Source organism: Heterodontus francisci, chromosome 4 (assembly GCF_036365525.1).
Source record: "Heterodontus francisci isolate sHetFra1 chromosome 4, sHetFra1.hap1, whole genome shotgun sequence".
NCBI lineage: Eukaryota > Metazoa > Chordata > Chondrichthyes > Heterodontiformes > Heterodontidae > Heterodontus > Heterodontus francisci.
In genome coordinates, this window is record NC_090374.1 from 68,374,629 (window position 1) to 68,396,481 (window position 21,853).

The 21,853-nt window shown below is 41.8% G+C and overlaps 1 protein-coding gene across 3 annotated transcripts in view; it reads right to left on the reverse strand.

The window, feature by feature from the left end:
* Nucleotides 1–254: 254 nt before the first annotated feature.
* The window catches only part of cetn3 (centrin 3), a 63,638-nt gene continuing 42,039 nt past the window's right edge, over nucleotides 255–21,853 (reverse strand). For all 3 annotated transcript variants that reach the window (XM_068029664.1, XM_068029663.1, XM_068029662.1), the window contains 3 exons: nucleotides 16,296–16,410; nucleotides 11,242–11,433; nucleotides 255–633 (listed from right to left, as the gene is read on the reverse strand). In XM_068029664.1, the coding sequence (XP_067885765.1) occupies nucleotides 590–633; nucleotides 11,242–11,433; nucleotides 16,296–16,410 (351 nt within the window). In that variant the 3' untranslated portion in view covers nucleotides 255–589. The remainder of the gene's footprint in view (nucleotides 634–11,241; nucleotides 11,434–16,295; nucleotides 16,411–21,853) is intronic.

Genomic DNA, 21,853 nt, shown 5'->3' on the forward strand with positions numbered 1-21,853 from the left:
GGCTGATAGGCCTTCCTCATCTGGACTAATACTGTGAAATGGAGTGGTCTCAATTCAGTTCTTAGTGGGTTCTAATTTGACAATTTTACTCTGGATATTGAAAAAGAAATTCAGTGATGTACATGATTGAACTAGATCAAAAAGGAACTTTGGATACAGAACAATGGCACAGTATTTAAGTGAAGAATGTTCCACTTTCCAACCTCACTTTAAAAAGTATAAAATTTGCACAAAAAATATACGAAGTTTGGGACTTAAATTTTACAAACATTTTTATTAAAGACTATCTGTAACACTCTGCAGTAGCATTAATACAATCATAATGAAAATGCATCAAAATATCAAAAGAATGGACGGAGTGTTAAATGGTTGTACTAAGGTTATCAGTAAATGACAAAACAAAGTTATACTTTGAGTTTCTAAACCATCTACAAATACAAACTGCTAAAAATATAGACAATTTTGGAAATAATGACAAGTTCAATGTTCTTTCAGAAGCAATATTAAATCTATTTGATTGGTTTTATACAGAGAATAGAGTAGAAATCCTCAAATGTTCTGTGCTTCTTTTTTCTTTTCCCCATAAAGCTTAGATGTCTCCAGTCATTATAGCAATGAATTCTTCCTGGTTAACTAAAGAAAAGAAAATACATAGCAAGCATTACTTTTACTTTTGTAACAAATAAAAAAAAACCAAGAGGTTTTAACAACTATCTAGACTAATGAGATGATAGCAACATTTCAACCAGATTAACCCAGCTACTTGATGCACTGTGCCTGCATGCATGGTTACAAGTGATATTTTGCATTTTCTTGATGTTCGTCATATCTCTGCAAACGCCAATGATCATGAAACAGTGATAAGATTATGGCTTACACAATGTTTAGGGACAACAATATCACAAGGTCACTAAGAAGGATAGTAATTTCACATTTTATTTCAATTTTGAACTGATCAAAAAGTCGTTGCTCTATCATAGCACAAACTACATGTACCAAAGACTACAGGATGTGGATTCTCCTCAATCATTACACATATTTTCAAGCTCCTGATCTCATTAGGATCAATATTGCACATTAAAAACCTGGAGGCATCAGTTGCATAATCCTGAGGAGCCAAGTTACAGAGCAAGTGGTTGAGGCCTATAAAAAAGGTGAGCCAAGGGCATACCCAAGACAAAAAAAAGTTAACCGAACTAACCCCTAAGCACAAGCCAATTTTTTTTTAAAATGCACGATAGAAAAAATTTAATTCTGTCAACTGTCTTTTTAATTTTTTCCAAATCTTTGCATCACACTAAGTCACATATTTCACCTCAGTCTTTATGCAAGTTTCTTTTTCCTCTTCTACATGCCCAATAGTTTCTGTATTGCTCACATTTTCTTTATCCGTAAAATAAATTTCTCTCTTTAAAAGCCCAAGGTACACAATACAATTAGCAAGACCATCCATTAAATATTGGAGCACTTGCAAGTGACAGAAAATTGGAAGACGAGGGATCAAATATGGAACTCGGCTAGAAAATTAAACTAGAATGGAGAGCAATATCCAAAGTACTGTTTCTGGTGCATCCTGCTGATCACATGCTTGTGGCACATCCCTAAAAAGATCCTGATTGTCCTTCATTACCTCAGGGTTGAAGCTGATGGTGGGTCTCTGTTGTAGAATGCCAAGCCCTTAAGTCAGAGCTGGCTCCAACCCATCTCCACTTAAGGGAAGTGTGAAATTATCCACTTTGGTAGTAAGAATAGAAAAATATATTTTGTCTTTAAATTGAGACACTAGTAAATGTTAGGATTCAATGTTATTTGGTTGTTCTTATACACAAACCAATATTAACATGCAGATACAGCAAACAATTAAGAAAATGATATGGTAGCCTTTACGACAAAGAGACTGGAGACTAAGAGTGAGGAAGTATTGCAATAATTATATAAGACTGCATCTGGAATACTGTGTACAATTTTGGTCTCCTTATCCAAGGAAGTACAGCCTCAGAGGGGGTGCAATGAATGCTCAGATTGATTCCTGGGCAGTCCCATAAGGAGACAGAGTAAAATAAACCTATATTCGAGTTAAGAATGAGAGATGATCTTATCAAACCAAAAAATATTCTTCTGGGGTCTTGTCAGGGTAGCTGCCAAGAGGCTATTTCCCCTAGCCTGAGTCTAGAACTAGGGGTCCTGGTCTTAAGGGTTTGGCCATTTAGAACGGAGAAGGAGAAGATTTCTTTTTTTCTTCAGAGGGTTGTGAATTTTGGGAATTCTATAACCCAGAGGGCTGTGGATGCTCAGTTAAAGTATATTCAAGACACATCTATAGATTTTTTGGTATTAAGGGAATCAAGGGATATGAGGATAGGGTGGAAAAGTAGAGTTAATGTAAAATTTCAGCCCTGAACTTAGTGAATGGTACAGCAGGTCCAAAGACCCATATGGCCTACTCCTGCTCTCATTTCTTATGTTCTTGCATTCCAATTTCATTTCTGGGAGGCAGCAATACAAAAAAAAAAGCACATAGGAGTCCATAAAAAGGATTCATGCACAGGAAATGGAGCTGAAGGCAAGTTCATAACTGCCCAAACTAGGGAAGTTGTTTGAAGCAGTTGATGGTATGGGTATTTTTATTTTTGGAGAGTATATAGTTGGATGGGTGAGGAAACAGCAAGAACTTTGTAGAAAACTGGAGACATTTGATCAATTGTTTTTGTGTTGATGTGTGGTTGTTAACTTGTACTTAAAAACCATCATTTTTTTTTTTGAGTGGCTCAAATTTTCCATTCATCACACACGCACCTGATTCAGTAGCCGATTTCTAATTGGTGGGGTGAATCATGAAATTTTACACTGAAAAAGGAGATTATACAACAGCCATGCAACAAAAGAAAAACTGTCCATCCACATACCACAAATTCTTTTCAGACTTTGAACTAGTTTGTAAATTTTACCCATTTTGCTGAAAGGTCTGTACAGAATAGCAATGGCAAACATACATTCCTAACTTTTACAGGATAGCATGAGACATCAGCAAGCTGCAGTCAAAGGTATCCAATGAAGTGACATCCCTAATTTGGCTTTTGGTACGTTCAACAGCAGCAGTGTCAAGTTTTTCTTCCCCACTCTACAGGGTTACCTCTTAATTGCCCCATTCTGTTAAGCACATAAATCGAGACACAAAAAGGGATGGGAATTGCTTTGGGCCCATTTTCTGCACCCAAATGGGCGATATACTTGCAGGTACATGACAAAAGGAGGAGGAGTATTAAAAATTGTGCCTTGGGCCATATTTCAATAAAGAAAGGCTTCCGGCGCCCATCCTGAGTCCAGAAGCAATTTACTGATGGCAGAAATCCAATTTGGGCTGCTTTCCACTCTGGAAGCAGCCCTCAGTCAAGTCCTAGGTGGGAGAAAAAACACTAGGGAAGCAAGTGCGGGCTGGTAATGACAGATGTGCACCCCTCAACTACATACAAGTTTAAAAAAAAATTCCCTCAGATTTCTTCAGCAGCATGTAGCAGCCTCTTTAAAGGGCTCATCATGAGGCTGCAGTGGAACTGGAAAAAACTAGCCAAAGCATTCACAGTATTGTGTTGCAGTTTTTCACAAATTTGCAGAAGGGACCCAACACAGGTGCAAGATCCTTCTCTGCATATTTAAATTCGTCCAATGCTGATTTTTGGTGGCAACCAGGGATACATTAAAAACAGCACAGTCCATTATGGAATTGGCGTACCACTGGCACAGATCTTTTTTTTTAATTTCTACTCCAAAGATTTTTAAACGGGTAGCAATGCAAGTAGAAAGTCATGAGATTATGAACATTGAATGGAAAAGCAATGTAGTGATGTTAAAGTTACACAAGCGATTGGTCAGGCCCTAAAATGGGATTGTGTGCAATTATGTGCATCCAATTTTAAAGAATATTAGAATGGTACCAGGAATGAGATGCTTTATTAAAAACAGCTAGAAAAAGATCTCAAAAAAAGTCAAGGGTTCCAAGAAGGTAAATAGTGGAAGATTCAGAAAGCTCTCATTTGCCAGTGAAAATAGTCAGGATCATAAAGAAATTGTAATTTCACAGATTAAAACGCGGAATTCTTACTGCAACTGACTGAGGTCGAGACTAAAACATTATTTAAAAAAGTGAACATAAAAAGGTTATTTGGGAAAGTGCAGGGAAATGATATCTATTCTATCAGTTGAGCTAGCAACTGTTCAATGCACGCAAAGTTCACTCCTGTGCTGTAATTTCAATGGGGTTACCTTGGTAACCTTCTTGAAATATGATCATTGGCCTTAGCTCAGCAGGCCCCAAAAGCATAGCCAATTTAAAGAGCTTAAGGATATGAATCCTGTTCTTTCGTACCATAGTAGAGTATGTGCGACCCACTCCACCACCTCCCCCCAATTATGTTCTTAGAATTGAGGTTTACCAATTATTTAGTTCTGTTGACAAAAACTGAAGAAATCTGTAGTGCTGTCATGATTGATAGACTGTAGTATGATTTTTAAAAATTTATATGCCACTCATTTCAAATGTCAAATGCTCGTGTATTTGAAGCATTAACCAACTTCTTTGGTAACTTGACCAGCCTTAAATATGCAAAATAAATGTTTCCAATAAAATTTTCTAATTTATAAATGACAATCCTGTGCTTTCAATGAAAAATGCTACTTGCCACAACTATCAAAAATCAGACAACAATGCAAGTTCTTCACTTTTCCAGATCAGATTGATCAAAAAGGTAAATAAAAAGAGTGTAAAATGCAGACATCTGATGTCTTATTTACTCAGTTGATAAATGTTATGTGGTATACCGTAATCATGGGGACTTCATACAGACTGGGCAAACCAAATTTGCACTAATATTGTGTGCAGGACAAGTTCATGGAATACATTTGAGATAGTTTTCTAAATTAGTATGTCAAGTAACCATCTCGGGAATAGGTTATTTTAGATCTCGTATTGTGCAATGAAACAGGTTAATTAATAACCTTGCAATAAAAGGACTCTCTGGGGAAGGCCGTTAATATGATTTTAAATTGAGTTTGAGAGCGGTATAGTTAAAACCAAAACTAGGGTTTTAAATCTGAACCAAGCAAGCTATGTAGGTATGAAGGTCAAGTTGGCCAAGGCAGATTGGGAAACAAGATTAAAAGATATGACACAAAAACAAGAAATGCTGGATTCACTCAGCAGGTCTGGCAGCATCTGTGGAAAGAGAAGCAGAGTTAACGTTTCGGGTCAGTGACCCTTCTTCGGAAGAAGGGTCACTGACCCGAAACGTTAACTCTGCTTCTCTTTCCACAGATGCTGCCAGACCTGCTGAGTGAATCCAGCATTTCTTGTTTTTGTTTCAGATTTCCAGCATCCGCAGTATTTTGCTTTTATTAAAAGATATGACTGTGGCTAAACAATATCTAGGATTTAAAAATAATTCATAATTCACAATCAATATACATTTCCTTAAGGAGCAAATATCCCACAGGGGAACAAAAAAAGCAGCCCAACCATGGCTAATAAGAGCCGTTACTGGACTATAAAAAGCTTATAAAAATAGTAAGCCTGAAAACTGGAGGATTTTAGAACTCAGTAAAAGATGAAGAAATTGAATGAGAGAAAATAAAAACGAAAGTAAATGGACACAAAAACAGATTGTAAAAGCTTCTCTAGCTATGTAAAAAGATTAGAAAAAGTAAACAATGGCTCCATACAGGCAGAGATAGGCTAACTTATTATGGGGAATAAGGAACCTGAAGAGACAATGAATACTTGTATCTGTTAGAATTAGATTATTACAGCGCAGTACAGGCCCTTCGGCCCTCGATGTTGCGCCGACCTGTGAAACCATCTGACCTACACTATTCCATTTTCATCCATATGTCTATCCAATGACCACTTAAATGCCCTTAAAGTTGGCGAGTCTACTACTGTTGCAGGCAGGGCGTTCCACGCCCCTACTACTCTGAGTAAAGAAACTACCTCTGACATCTGTCCTATATCTCTCACCTCTCAACTTAAAGCTATGTCCCCTCGTGTTTGCCATCACCACCCGGGGAAAAAGACTCTCACTATCCACCCTATCTAACCCTCTGATTATCTTATATGTCTCTATGAAGTCACCTCTCCTCCTCCTTCTCTCTAACGAAAACAACCTCAAGTCCCTCAGCCTTTCCTCGCAAGACCTTCCCTTCATACCAGGCAACATCCTAGTAAATCTCCTCTGCACCCTTTCCAAAGCTTCCACATCCTTCCTGTAATGCGGTGACCAGAACTGCACACAATACTCCAGGTGCGGTCTCACCAGAGTTTTGTACAGCTGCAGCATGACCTTGTGGCTCCGAAACTCGATCCCCCTACTAATAAAAGCTAACACACCATATGCCTTCTTAACAGCCCTATTAAATCCCTGAAGGTTGCTACCCAGGTTATGTACCTGGACACCAAGATCTCTCTGTTCATCTACACTACCAAGAATCTTCCCATTAGCCCAGTACTCTGCATTCCTGTTACTCCTTCCAAAGTGAATCACCTCACACTTTTCCGCATTAAACTCCATTTGCCATCTCTCAGCCCAGCTCTGCAGCCTATGTCCCTCTGTACCCTACAACATCCTTCGACACTATCCACAACTCCACCGACCTTAGGGTCATCCGCAAATTTACTAACCCACCCTTCTACACCCTCTTCCAGGTCATTTATAAAAATGACAAACAGCAGTGGCTCCAAAACAGATCCTTGCGGTACACCACTAGTAACTAAACTCCAGGATGAACATTTGCCATCAACCACCACCCTCTGTCTTCTTTCAGCTAGCCAATTTCTGATCCAAAGCTCTAAATCACCTTCAACCCCATACTTCCGTATTTTCTGCAATAGCCTACCATGGGGAACCTTATCAAACGCCTTACTGAAATCCATATACACCACATCCACTGCTTTACCCTCATCCACCTGTTTGGTCACCTTCTCGAAAAACTCAATAAGGTTTGTGAGGCACGACTTACCCTTCACAAAACCGTGCTGACTATCGCTAATGAACTTATTCTTCTACAAGGGGACACGAGTTCAAAGTGAAAGGGGAAAAGTTTAGGGGGGATATCCGTGGAAAGTTCTTTACGCAGAGGGTGGTGGGTGCATGGAACGCATTACCAGCGGATGTGGTAGACGCGGGCACGATAGCGTCTTTTAAGATGTATCTAGACAGATACATGAATGGGCAGGAAGTAAAGAGATACAGACCCTTAGAAAATAGGCGACAGGTTTAGATAGAGGATTTGGATCAGCGTAGGCTTGGAGGGCCGAAGGGCCTGTTCCTGTGCTGTAATTTTCTTTGTTCTTAGATGATTATAAATCCTGTCTCTTATAACCTTTTCCAACATTTTACCCATAACCGAAGTAAGGCTCACAGGTCTATAAATACCAGGGCTGTCTCTACTCCCCTTCTTGAACAAGGGGACAACATTTGCTATCCTCCAGTCTTCCGGCACTATTCCTGTCGACAATGACGACATAAAGATCAAGGACAAAGGCTCTGCAATCTCCTCCCTAGCTTCCCAGAGAATCCTAGGATAAATCCCATCTGGCCCAGGGGACTTATCTATTTTCACACTTTCCAAAATTGCTAACACCTCCTCCTTGTGAACTTCAATCCCATCTAGCCTAGTAGCCTGAATCTCAGTATTCTCCTCGACAACATTTTCTTTCTCTACTGTAAATACTGACGAAAAATATTCATTTAACGCTTCCCCTATCTCCTCTGATTCCACACACAACTTTCCACTACTATCCTTGATTGGCCCAAATCTAACTCTAGTCTTCAACATAGACAACATACAAAGTCTATAAATACTTGGGAACCAAGGGTTAGTGGAGAATGAGGAACTTAGAGTAATTAGTTTTAGTAAAGAAACAGTATTGGAGAAATTAATGGGACAAAAAGCTGACAAATCCATGGCCTGAAGGCCTACATCCTAACATTTTAAAATATAGTGGATGCATTGGTTCGGATCTTCCAATCCAATTCTAAAATCTGGGAAATTCTGAAAGGCAGGAAATGTAACCTCCGCTATTCAAGAAAGGAGAGAAAATAGGGAATAGGCTAATTAGCCCGACATCAATAGTAGGAAAATGGTAGAATCTATTAATAGGGACATGGGCTGGTATTTTTCCCTTGGCAGACGGGAGCCATCCACAGACTGAAAAATCGGTCGTGATCCTGCCCCTACCGGGCCTGCGGAACCAGTCCGGATTTTACATTCCCCCAAGCCTTTAATCGGACTTAGGCGGGATTTCCACTTCATTGAGACAGGAAGTCCCACCTAATGGAGCTGCCAGCCACAGTGGGCCAGCAGCTCTTAGTCCCAGCAGCACCACTGAGAGCGGTGACCACTGCTGGGGCTGCAATCCAGCTTCCACAAGGAGGAAGGATGGCCCCGATTCAAAGGTGAGTTTTTGGGGCCTTGCTGGGGGTGGGGGGGGGTGGCGGTGTGCTGGTTGTTGGGGGTGGTTGGGGCAGCCCTCCATCAGGCACAGGGTGCCTGACCAGGGAGGTGCCCCCTCACCCCCCACCCGACTGGCCAAGTGTAAAATCCCTGTGGCAGCGGGCAGAGGCCCTTAAGTGGCTGTTAACTGGCCACTTAAGGGCCTTGATTGGCCTGGGGCGGGCAGGCCAGTTTCTGCTACCACTGCCCTGCATAAAATTGCAGCGGAATCGGGTCGGGAAGGCCCCCCCCCCCACCATTTTACGCACCCCGCCTGCCACCATCCCAGCCATAGTATCAGGGAAATTAGAAAATCACAATATGATTAGGTAGAGTCCAAGATTTATGAAAGGGGAATTGTGTCTAAATCGGTTTTGTAAGGTTGTAATTTAGCAGGGAGAACCAGTGGAAGTCATTAAAAAACAAAACATTCGACAGGGTGTTACACAGCAAGTTATTACACAAGAGAAGGGCTCGTGAGATTTGGGGTAATATATTGGCATGCGTCCAGATTGGTTACAGACAGAAAATAGGAATAAACTAGTCATTTTCGGTTTGGCAGACTGTAATTATCTGGGTATCACGAGGATCAGTGCTTGGGCCACAGCTATTTCCAATCTATATTAATAACTTAACCTAGGAGGAGTGGATGAGGGTAATGTATCCAAGTTTACTGAGAGTGCAAAGCCAGTTGGGAAAGCAAGTTGACAGGTGGACACAAAAAGGCTGCCAAAGGTAATGTGAGTGGGAAAAAACATGGCAGATGGAATACAACATGGAGACTTAAGTAGGGTAAACAGAAAAGCAATTTTTTTTTTTATAAATGGGACTGGGAAATGTTAGCATTCAGAAGGACCAGAGTGTCCTTGTACATAAAAATCACAAGTTAACATGAAAACACAGCAATTAGGAAATCAAATTGTATTTATTACAAAAAGATTGATGTATATATGAGTAAAGAAGTCTTACTACAATTAAATTGGGCCTTGGTGAGAGACCGCACCTAAAAAGTTCTGTGTACAGTTTTGGCCTAACATAAAAGGAAGGATATACTTCCCTTAGAAGAAGTGCAACAAAAAGTTTCACTCGACTGATTCCTGGGATGAGGGGATTGTCCTGCGAGGAGATTGAGCATTCCCCAGAGCTTAGAAGAGAGAGGTGACCTCATCTAAACATAAAATTCTGAGGGGCTTGATAGGGTAGATGCTGGGAAGGTTTCCCCTGGCTGGGGAGTCTAGAATGAGGGGCATAGCCTCCGTTAAGGGGTCAGTCATTTAAACTCACAGGGTTTTGAATCTTTGGAATTCTCTACCCCAGTGTATTGTGGGTACTCAGGAGTACATTCAAGACTGGAGACTGATGTAATAACCTTCTCAGTGATGCTCAGTTTGGGTTCCGCCAGGACCACTCAGCTCCTGACCTCATTACAGCCTTGGTTGAAACATGAACTCCAGAGATGAAGTGAGCGTGACTGCCCTGGATATCAAGGCAGCATTTGACTGAGTATGGTAACAAGGAGCCCTAACAAAACTGCAGACAATGGGAATCAGTGGGAAAATACTCCGCTGGTTGGAGTCATACTTAGTGCAAAGGAAGATGGTTGTGGCTTTTGGAGGTCAATCATCTCAGTCCCAGGACATCACTGCAGGAGTTTCTCAGGATAGTGTCCTAGGCCCAACCATCTTCAGTTGCTTGAATGACCTTCCTTCAATCATAAAGGTCAGAAATGGGGATGTTCGCTGAAGATTGCACAATGTTCAGCACCATTTGCAACTCCTCAGATACTGAGGCAGTCTATGGAGAAATGCAGCAAGACTTGGACAATATCCAGGCTTGGGCTGATAAGTGGCAAGTAACATTCACACCACACAAGTGCCAAGCGATGACTTTCAAACAAAAGAGATTCTAACCATCGTCCCTTGGCATTACGATCGCTGAATCCCCCACTATCAACATTGACCAGAAACTGGAGTAGCCATATAAATACCTTGGCTACAAGAGGTCAAAGGCTAGGAAGCCTGCAGCGAGTAACCCACCTCTTGACTCCCCAAAGCTACCATTTCCAAGGCACAAGTCAGGAGTGCAATGGAATACTCTCCACTTATTTGGATGAGTGCAGCTCCAACAGCACAAGAAGCTCGACATAATCCAGGACAAAGCAGCCTGCTTGATTGTTTGTGGATAGGGTGCCATTCACTCCCTCCACCACCGACACAGTGGCAGCAGTGTGCACCTTCTACAAGATGCACTGCAGCACACCAAGGCTCCTTAGACAACACCTTCCAAACCCATGACCTCTACCAACTAGAAGGACAAGGGCAGCAGTTGCATGGGAACACCACCAGCTGCAAGTGCCCCTCCAAGCCACACACTATCCCGACTTGGAACTATAAATTGCTGTTCCTTCACTGTAGCTGGGTCAAAATCCTGGAATTCCCTTCCTAACAGCACTGTGGGTATACCTACCCCACATGGACTGCAGCAGTTCAAGGTGGCTCACCACCACTTTCAAGGGCAATTAGGGTTAGGCAATAAATGCTGTCCTAGCCAGCAATGCCCACATCCCATGAATGTATAAAAAAAAAACTAAGGGAATATGCTGGGAAGTAGAGTTGAGATAGATCAGCCATAATCTTATTGAACGACAGTATAGACTTGAAGGGCTGAATGACTTACTCCTGTTCCTATTGCTCAGGTTAGGTTCATAGTTTAAACAACATTTATCACATTATTGTACTTATTTAAAAATGGACTTACTTTCACCATCTCCATCCTTATCAAATTCATCAATCATTGCACGCAGCTCTTCATCAGTCATGTTTTCACCAAGCTCTCTTGCAACACGACGTAAATTTCGAAGATTGATTTTACCAGAGTCGTCATCGTCAAACAGTTTGAATGCTTTCAGCATCTCTTCCTGTGGATCTCGATCCAAAATCCAATCGGTCACTAATCAGTAAAAACACAAACAGCATATTTTATACAAAATTAAATGTAAGATTAATTTTAGTACAAGTAGTTACTGGAAAAAGGATTTTGAACTTCACAGTTTTAAGTAGAGGCTTGCAAGATTTAAAAGATTTATTAGTATTGTCCCTGAAAACTATGGTCAACTGTGAGAAAACACTATATTGAATCAAAATGCAACCCAAGGTAAATCTACATTAGTTGATGCCAAAGTATTTTACTATAAGATACATCAGAATGAAAAAGACTAGCTAAACCTTGCACAATATACAGGTGTCACCCTCTCAGCTGGTAAATTTTACAAAAATTCCTATACTCAGTGCTGCACTGAAGTGTGCTGGAATATCAACACTTTGTGCCAGAGACATGATCCTTCACGCTGCCAAGTTCTACCCAATAGTAGTGCTAATGACATTAGAAAAAGGTGAACAGTCAAACCTAGGTTGTTCTCGTGTCCATTTTAGCAGATAACTCAAAAGGTGCAAGAAATCACTCACCCTCTTGGGCACTGAGTATACAGAGAAAACATCAATTTCATGATCTCCTTGAAAACAATTTGATATTCACCATTAATATCAATTTAAAAAAAAAAACTTTAAAAACAGCTAAAATCCCAAATTAATTTGACTTGCGAGATACACATGTAGAATAATGGGTAACCATATTTCTGTAGGACAAAATACTGGATGTTTAAACAAATGGAAATTTGGGGAAAAGTAAGAGATAAATTTTACATTCTATGTACTTTGTCCATGCCCACCCTCCCATTTTCCAAAATGGAGAGTGGGGCTGTAGCCACTTGATATCTTTCAAAGATCAAGAACTTGTCACGAGGGAACTGCAGTGCAGCATTATTGGTCACTTGCAGCATCAATGCACCAAGGAATGGCAAGGTTCCACCCACATCCATAGTAGTCCACAAAATAGAGCTCCAATGAAAGAGAATTATTTCTATTTCCAGTGATTGGTTCCAGGCTAGATCTAGCATCAGCCTAGAAGGTGAATTCATGCCTTCATTTGGTTCAGTGTCTGTTCTGCTTATGATATGGTGATGCACCTTGTTTTTCTCATTAAAGGCAAGTTGTTGCTATTGCATTATGTAGCTGCTCTGTACTCTTATTTTTGACCACAATCCACATCTACAGTGTTGTCCAAAGCAGTTTCCTGAGCTCACTCCTCATCCCTCAACTCTGAAAAGGGAATGTTTCTATTTTACCCAATCTATTGCAACCGAACCTTAAATTCCCTCATACCGTGGTTACTGTTGCCAGTGTGTCTCTGCTGCATATTACAGGAAGCTAGATACGTCTTTGGCCTCCTTGTCTCGAGAGACAATGGGTAAGCATCTGGAGGTGGTCAGTGGTGTGTGCAGCAGCGCCTGGAGTGGCTATAAAGGCCAATTCTAGAGTGACAGGCTCTTCCACAGGTGCTGCAGATAAAATTGGTTGTCGGGGCTGTTACACAGTTGGCTCTCTCCTTGCGCTTCTGTCTTTTTGCCTTCCAACTGCTAAGTCTCTTCGACTCGCCATGCTTCAGCCCCGTCTTTATGGTTGCCCACCAGCTCTGGCGATCGCTGGCAACTGACTCCCACGACTTGTGATCAATGTCACAGGACTTCATGTCGAGTTTGTAGACGTCTTTAAAAGGTGCAGCCATGGATGGCCGGTGGATCTGATACTAGTGACGAGCTCGCTGTACAATGTGTCCTTGGGGATCCTGCCATCTTCCATGCGGCTCACATGGCCAAGCCATCTCAAGCGCCTCTGGCTTAGTAGGGTGTATATGCTGGGGATGTTGGCCGCCTCGAGGACTTCTGTGTTGGAGATATGGTCCTGCCACTTGATGCCAAGGATTTTCCGGAGGCAGCGAAGATGGAATGAATTGAGACGTCGCTCTTGGCTGACGTACGTTGTCCAGGCCTCACTGCCGTAGAGCAAGGTACTGAGGACACAGGCTTGATACAGAACACAAAAGTTCGAGTGTGTCAGTGCGCCATTTTCCCACACTCTTGGCCAGTCTGGACATAGCAGAGGAAGCCTTTCCCATGCGCTTGTTTAATTCTGCATCGAGAGACAGGTTACTGGTGATAGTTGAGTCTAGGTAGGTGAACTCTTGAACCACTTCCAGAGCGTGGTCGCCCATATTGATAGATGGGGCATTTCTGACGTCCTGTCCCATGATGTTAGTTTTCTTGAGGTTGATGGTTAGGCCAAATTCATTGCAGGCAGCCGCAAACCTGTCGATGAGTCTCTGCAGACACTCTTCCGTGCGAGATGTTAATGCAGCATCGTCAGCAAAGAGGAGTTCCCTGATGAGGACTTTCCGTACTTTGGTCTTCGCTCTTAGACGGGAAAGGTTGAACAACCTGCCACCTGATATTCTGAGGAGGAAAATTCCTTCTTCTGAGAACTTGAATGCATGCGAGAGCAGCAGGGAGAAGAAGATCCCAAACAGTGTAGGTGCGAGAACACAGCCCTGTTTCACGCCACTCAGGATTGGAAAGGGGTCTGATGAGGTGCCGCTATGCTGAATTGTGCCTTTCATATGGTCATGGAATGAGGTGATGATACTTAGTAGTTTTGCTGGGCATCCAATCTTTTCTAGTAGTCTGAAGAGACCACTTCTGCTGACAAGGTCAAAGGCTTTGTGAGATCAATGAAAGCAACGTAGAGGGGCATCTGTTGTTCACGGAATTTCTCCTGTAGCTGGCGAAGGGAGAACAGCATGTCAACGGTGGATCTCTCTGCTCAAAAGCCACACTGTGCCTCAGGGTAGACACGCTCAGCCAGCTTCTGGAGCTTGTTTAAAGCAACACGAGCAAAGACTTCCCCCACTATGCTGAGCAGGGAGATTCCACGGTAGTTGTTGCAGTCACCGTGGTCACCCTTGTTCTTATAGAGGGTGATGATATTGGCATCACGCATGTCCTGCGGTACTGCGCCCTCATCCCAGCACAGGCAATGCAGTTCATGTAGTGCTGAGAGTATAGCAGGCTTGGCACTCTTGATGATTTCAGGGGTAATGCCGTCCTTCCCAGGGGCTTTTCTGCTGGCTAGAGAATCAATGGCATCACGGAGTTTAGATTTTGTTGGCTGTACGTCCAGCTCATCCATGACTGGCAGAGACAGGGTTGCAATGAGGGCGGTCTCAGTGACAACATTTACCCTGGAGTACAGTTCTAGGTAGTGTTCCACCCAGCGGTCCATTTGCTTGCGTTGGTCAGTGATTGTGTCCCCTGATTTAGACTTGAGGGGGGGGGGGGGGGGGAAAAAAAGATATCCTTGACGGTTGGCCAAAAAGCTCTCTTAATGCCATCATACATCCCTCTGATATTTCCTGTGTCAGAGGCCAGCTGAATATGACTGCATAGGTGTTGCCAGTAGTCATTTGCACAGCGCCTGGCTGTTCTTTGTGCAGCGCTTCTGGCAGCTTTAAGTGCTATGGATGTTAACTCGCTGGGGGCTTTGTAGTGCAGCAGTGCAATGCACTTAGCGGCTATGACAGGTTCCAGCCCTTCAATGTGAGATTGAAACCAGTCTGCATTCCGCTTCACACAATTGCCATAGGTGGTCATTGCTGAGTCATAGATGGTGTCTCTGATGTGGGCCCACTTGGTCTCGGCATCACTTGTAGGAGTGTTTTGAAGGGCTTTTTCAAGTGAATTTAGAAATTTGTGTAACAGCTGTGGATGAGAAATTCTGCTCGTGTTGATACGCGGGCGGCCCTTCTGCTTGGAGTGATGCAGCTTCTTTTGTTTGAGGCTAACCTTGCTGCACCCCAGGGTGTGGTCGGTGTCGCAGTCCGCACTGTGGAAGCTGCATGTGATTTGAACACTATTTAAAGAGGCTCGCTTTGTGACGATGCGGTCCAGCTGGTGCCAATGATGTGATTTTGGGTGCCTCCAAGAAACCTGGTGACAGGGTTTAGTGAGAAAGGATGAGTTGGTGATGCAGAAGTTATGATAGATACACAACTCAAGCAGTCTCTGTCCATTCTCATTCATCCTTCCAATGTCATAGCGCCCAAAGCAGGAAGGCCATAAGTCATGGTCGGCCCCAACCCTGGCATTAAAGTCAGCCAGCAGGAATAGGTGTTCGGTGTTGGGGATGCTACTAATGATATTGTGGAGTTCCTCATAGAACTGGTCTTTAACTTCAGGTGGGGAGCAGAGTGTTGGAGCATAGATGCTGAGTAGGTGTACTAGACCAGAGACGTTGAACAGTTAGATGGACAGCATGCGTTCCGAACCATTTGAGGGTGGCTCTATCATGCTGAGCAAAGAGTTTCTGATGGTGAAGCCCACTCCATGTGGTCTTGGTTCTTCAGGATCCCTACCCTGCCAGAAGAAGGTGTAGATAAAGGCATGAGGAAGAAAGGAATAGGTAGGTTAAGCTGATAGGGTTGAATGAAGGATTGGGAAGAGGCTTATGCGGAACATCAACACCAGCATGACCAGTTGTTCTTACTGCTTCTTTCTGTCTTGTAAATGTTATTACATAGTATGGAAAGATGGGAAATATAATTCCATATCTCAGGACTAGTAAACTAGAACGCACATGCTAATCACTATGTTACTGCTGAACAGAATCACAGCAATCATCTTAAGTGATAAATTATTTGCTGAAAATATTTTGCTTTTTCCTCCTCCAAATCTTCATCCTTGAAGCCCCTACCATATCAAACTGGACATTAGTGCATCCCCGAAGTACAAGAGAAAAATGCAAGTGAAAATTCAGTTATCTTGTCTTCCTAGACTTTAAACCTGAACTCTCCAGATTAGGATTTAAAACAGACCACACATAAAAATTTAAGCAACAAAAAGCAATACTTGTGAGCATAGTTACCAACTTCATTGAAGTCCTCAAAAGAAATTTTGCCTGTGCCATTCCGATCATAATCTCTCAAGATCTTCAATACATCAGCCTTCTTTACATCAAACCCCAGCGCTCTCATTGCGACCTACAGGACAGTAGCAGATTAAAAATCCAGTATGATAATTCTAAACATTTAATTTTGGCATTACATTGCTTTTGACCATCTTTATTTTCTCATTATTCTAGCAGAGTGCACAACTGAAAAGTTTAAACACAGATGCCTACCATAACCCCAACCATTATGTACAATGCACCCATCATCCCATGAGCAACGCACAAGAATGACCCATCAGGTACTCTTACCCAACTGAGTAACCATATAACCAAATATATTTAAAAGTACTGCAAATTGAAATGTAGCACATATTCTACATTGTACCATGACCCTAAGATTGGAATTGTTTTGTTCAACATAAATGATAAAATAACTGCAATTTACACAACGTAAATAACTTAATTAATAACCATTTAATACAAAAGTCTCGTCAATGAACTTTGTTCAACCTACATTCCATCAACATACTAGATGTCAGTTTTAGCCCATATATATTGGAGAAGGAAGATGATCATGCTCCTATAAAAATGTCACAATTTAAAGCAATAAAAACAAGATATTGCAGATGCTGGAAATCTGAAAGAAACAGAAAAAGCTAGAAATACTCAGCAGGTCTGACAGCATCTGTGGAGAGAGGAACAAAAGTTAATGTTTCAGGTCTGCGACCTTTTATCAGAACAAATTTATCTGCCTTCTTAGGCAGTCCCTAGGATGACTTTCTTCCACTCAAAGGTTGTGAGTCTGTTGGATCCCATCAGTTACAAAGAGAGACGAAGTCCGACCGTAACTTTTAGAAACTTTATTGCAGTACGTGATTGGAATGTAACAATGATACAAAAAGAACAAAAAGCAAAACAAAAGAATTTATGCTCACTACAGCAAGCCTTTCTTAGTTATTCAAAACAAAACTAGTAATGCCCCCCATTTTGTTTGATTGGTTTGCAGACTTCTGTTGTCAGTGCATGATCGGTTCATTCGTCCCAGCATTTTATTTCTGCATTTTATTTTAGTTTCACATCCCCCCCTCCTTGAACCGTTTGCTTAATAGTAGCCTATTGTTTAATAATCAGCCGATCTGCAGCTGTCCTGTTAGCTTCGGCTTGTTGGTTTTTTTTATAAATTGTCTCCACAGTTAGTTTGTTAGCTTACTTTTGATCTGTCCCCACAGAGTCCTTAGTTGACTCAATAGTCCAATTCTGGATCTGCACACTCTGCCACAGGTGCGGCAGGTGGTGTTTGGATGGGATGCTCGAATTTCCAAACGCTCCTTCCACTGTTTGCCCTTGGTCGCTGCCTGGGCGTGTCAACATTGTTCAAACTGGCTGGCACCATCACAAATGTTTCTTCTCCATTTTGGGCAGTCTTGGGCAAGAAATTCCCACGAATCAGTGGAGATGTCACATTTTTTAGGGAGGCTTTAAAGGACATCCTTGTAGTGTTTCCTCTGCCCTCCTGGTAACTCTCTTGCCGTGACAGGGCTGAGTAGAAAGCTAGTTTTGGGAGTCTCGGGTCAGGCATGTGGACGATGTGGCCTGCCCAATGCAACTACTCGCCATGCCAGTGTCTTGATACTTGGGGCGTTGGCCTGAGAAAGGACACTAATATTGAAGCACCTATCCTGCCACTGAATTTGCAGGATTCCCTACAAATTGCACTGCAATTTCTGTATTCAATTATGAAAACAAGATTTTGATGACTGGTTTCTTTTTATACTTTTAAGAAATCCAAAATTGAAGCTTGGAAACTTGCCTTGCAATATTAATTTGTTCATGATTAGTGTACTGCTGTCCTGCCTGGAGTTGTCAGGTAGGATAATTTTTCCCAGCTCTTACTGCAGAATGGGAAATAGCCAGAGAAGAAGCAGAGTTATGCTACCTAGATTCAATCAGGGTAGAAAGATCACATTTGGAGCCAGTGACGGCTGATATGACTGGGGCATACTCCTTAAGGATACATGAAGGCCCAAATGGCTGATTCTGTAAATGTCTTCATCAGAGAAATGGATTATGGAACTATTAAAACCATCCACCTCATAGCACCAAACACTCAAAATCAGCTGGTTGCAAAGTCTATCAGTAGAAATTAATCCAGATGGAATATTATGGATGCATGATCACAGAGATTTAGGACGATGAGAAGAGTCAGATATAGATAGAAACATGGAATACTTAGATCTGCCATACAGATTGAGTGAACCTTCTGGTGTCCATGACAGTCAGTATAGCAGGCCTTAGGTGCTCTGGGCAGAACTCACTGAAGCAGACATGATGGATAATACCACCAAAAAGTGTAGCTCTTGCCACAGATTACCAAAGATCCAAAGCAATTAGAAATCGATAAATGAACACCTCCTTATTGGCCATTTTTTCATAAACATGAACATTTATAATTATTAGCAGCATGTGTTCCAAACGTTGAAGACTCCAATGGTAATGATGAATTCTATAGATGTGTCCAGGCAGCCAACACATTGATAGTCCAACAGAACTGGTTCTTCCTATTGGGAGATTATAATGCTGAAGTAGGAGCAAATGACAATGGGTGACAAACTGACAGTGCTAAGTGACTTACTGACATCTATGCTGCCAATAATTTCAGGATAGGTGGCTTTTTCTTTCCCAGAAAAGACAGCCAGATACACATGGTACAACAAGGGGAACAAAAACAAAAGTGAAATAAAGTAGACAACATTATTAGCTACATACTAATGAATTCTTGGAATAATGTCTGGATCTTCTCAAGCAATAAGCATGGTAATGGAGATCACTATATTGTAGCTAGTGTAGCCCTGAAATTGAAGAAAAAATTCTGATCTCCCGAGAGTTCAGCCAGATTGTTGTCAAGAAGCTTAAGTCACCATCAGTAAAATATAATAATTTTGAACTATCCAACTTCTTTCAGGCATGGGCTGTGGTTCAGTTGGTAGCACCCTCGCTGAGTCAGAAGATTCCGGGTTCAAGCACAAAAATCAAGGTTGACACTCCAGTGCAGTATCAGGGAGTGCTGCAATGCCAGAGGTACCATCTTTAGGAAGAGACCTTAAACTGGGGCCCTTTCTACCCTCTCAGTTGGATGTAGAAGATCCTATGGCACTATTTCAAAGAAGAGCAGGGAGTAATCCCTGGTGCCCTGACCAATATTTATTCAAATCAGTAATGGAGGGAGTACAACGAATACCACCTCAGGAGTTCATTAAAAAATGAGCCAAAAATGCCTCCCACCCTTCAGATTAAAGAAGTCTTAGCAAAATGGAAGAATGGAAAAATCAAAGCATATGTGGCATCAGCCAACAAGGCAAACATGAAAAAAAAAAGCCTACACCAGCTGCTTGCAAAAGTATGGACTGAAGAAGCTATTCCTCACTGGTGATGCCAAGGTAAGAGATCCAAAACAGAGTGCAGAAACTGCAAGAATATTAGTCACTGTCAGCAGCGACTAAGTATTTGCTTGGGTGACACTTGCTCACATCAAGAACATTCATTGACAAACACAGCAAACAGGCTGGCTTAGCAGAATGGGTGTCCTAATGAGCAGCTAGTTACACTACAGCAGGTAGCACACAGACAACACAAATACAATGAGTTACCATATGTTTCATACATAGATTTGAAAAAGCTTTTGACTCAATGAAGGGAGTGTTAATTCACACCAGCTATTTCTCAGGTTTTTAAATCTACTCACTCATATGTTTTAAGTGGCAGCATGGATATGAAGATGGCTGAGCAACAGGAAACAGCAGTGAACAGTCAGACTGGAAAAAGGTAGGATTCCCCAGAGGTCAGTATTAGGACTACTGCTTTTCTTAATATATATTAAATGACCTAGACATGGGTGCACAGGGCACAATTTCAAAATTTACACATGACGCAAAATTACAAAGTATTGTGAACGGTGAGGCTAGGAGGATATTGAAGAGAACATGGACAGGCTGGTGAAATGGGGCAGAGGGGTGGCGGGGGATAACTGGCAGATGGAATTTAATGCACAAAAGGTGTGAAGTGATGCATTTTGGTAGCAAGAACAAGGAAAGGCAATGTAAAATAAATGGGTACAATTCTAAAGTGGGTGCAGGAACAGAGACTTGGGGTAAATGTGCACAAATCATTGAAGGTGGCAGGCAGGTTGAGGGAAAGCTGTTTAAAAAAAAAAGGCATACCGGATCCTGGACTTTATAAGTAGGGGCAGAGAACAAAAAGCAAGTAAGTTATGATGAACCTTGATAAAACACTGGTTTGGCCTCAGTATCCAATTCGGGGCACCACACTGTAAGAGAATGTGAAGGCTTTAGAGAGGGTGCAGAAAAATTTTACAAGAATGGTTCCAGGAGTAAAGAACTTCAGTTACGTTGATAGACTGGAGAAGTTGGGGTTGTTTTCCTTAAGAAAAAAAAATGATTGGGAGGAGATTTGATAGGAGGTGTTCAAAAATCATGGAGGGGTCAAGACAGAGTAAACAGGGAGAAATTGCACCCATTGTAAGGGTTGAGAAACTCAGGGCACTGATTTAAAAAGGTGATTGGAAAAAGAACCAAAAGGCGACAGGAGGAAAAATCTTTTTACACAGCAAGTGGTTAGAAACTGGAATGGACTGCCTGAGAGAGAGTGTGGTAGGAGGCAGATTCAATCATGGCATTTAAAAAGGGAATTGGAAAAGTACCCAAGAGAAAAACTTTGCAGGACTTCAGGGAAAAGACAGGGGAGTGGGATTAGCCGAGTTGCTCTTGCAGAGAACTGGTATGGATGAGATGGGTCGAATAGCCTCCTTCTGTGCTGTAACCATCCTGTGACTCTAAGTAATTTCCCCCAACGATCTGCATTTAGCTTCTGTTACAATTTCTAGGTATCCCTACCAAAATTATATCAGCAAGCTTTACATCCACACAAACAGCCAGGTCCATATTAACAAATAATTCTTAGTCTTTCAAGTTCAATACTGGAGTAAGTCAGGGCTGTGTTCTTTCCCCAACCTTATTCTTGCCAAGTGTTAACTAGATCAAAGTCAACAGAAAAAAGGTGGACATGGGACGAGCCGAAGCAATGTGTATTCAGATTTGGACTTTGATAATATAGCAGCGTTGGTTGAAATGGTGGACACACTTCAAAGCCCTACAAAAAGGATTAGTTATGTGGATAGACTGGAGAAGCTGGGGAGAATCTTTTGAGCGTTGAAGGCAAAGAGGAGATTTGATAGAGATGTTTAAAATTATGAATGCATTTAGATAGAGTAAATAAAAAGAGGAACTGTTTCAATGGCTAAAGGGTCAAAAGAATAAGGCTATAGATAACAAAGGGGTACAGATTTCAGGTGGTTGGCAAAAGAACCAGAGGCGACTTGAGGGAAAACCTTTCTGCACAAGTGGTTAGGATTTGGAATGCATTGTCAGATAGGTTGGTGGATACAGAATCAATAGTAGTCTTCAAAAGGAATTAAATAAATACTTGGAGAAAAAAAATGGAGGGATATGGGGAAGAAA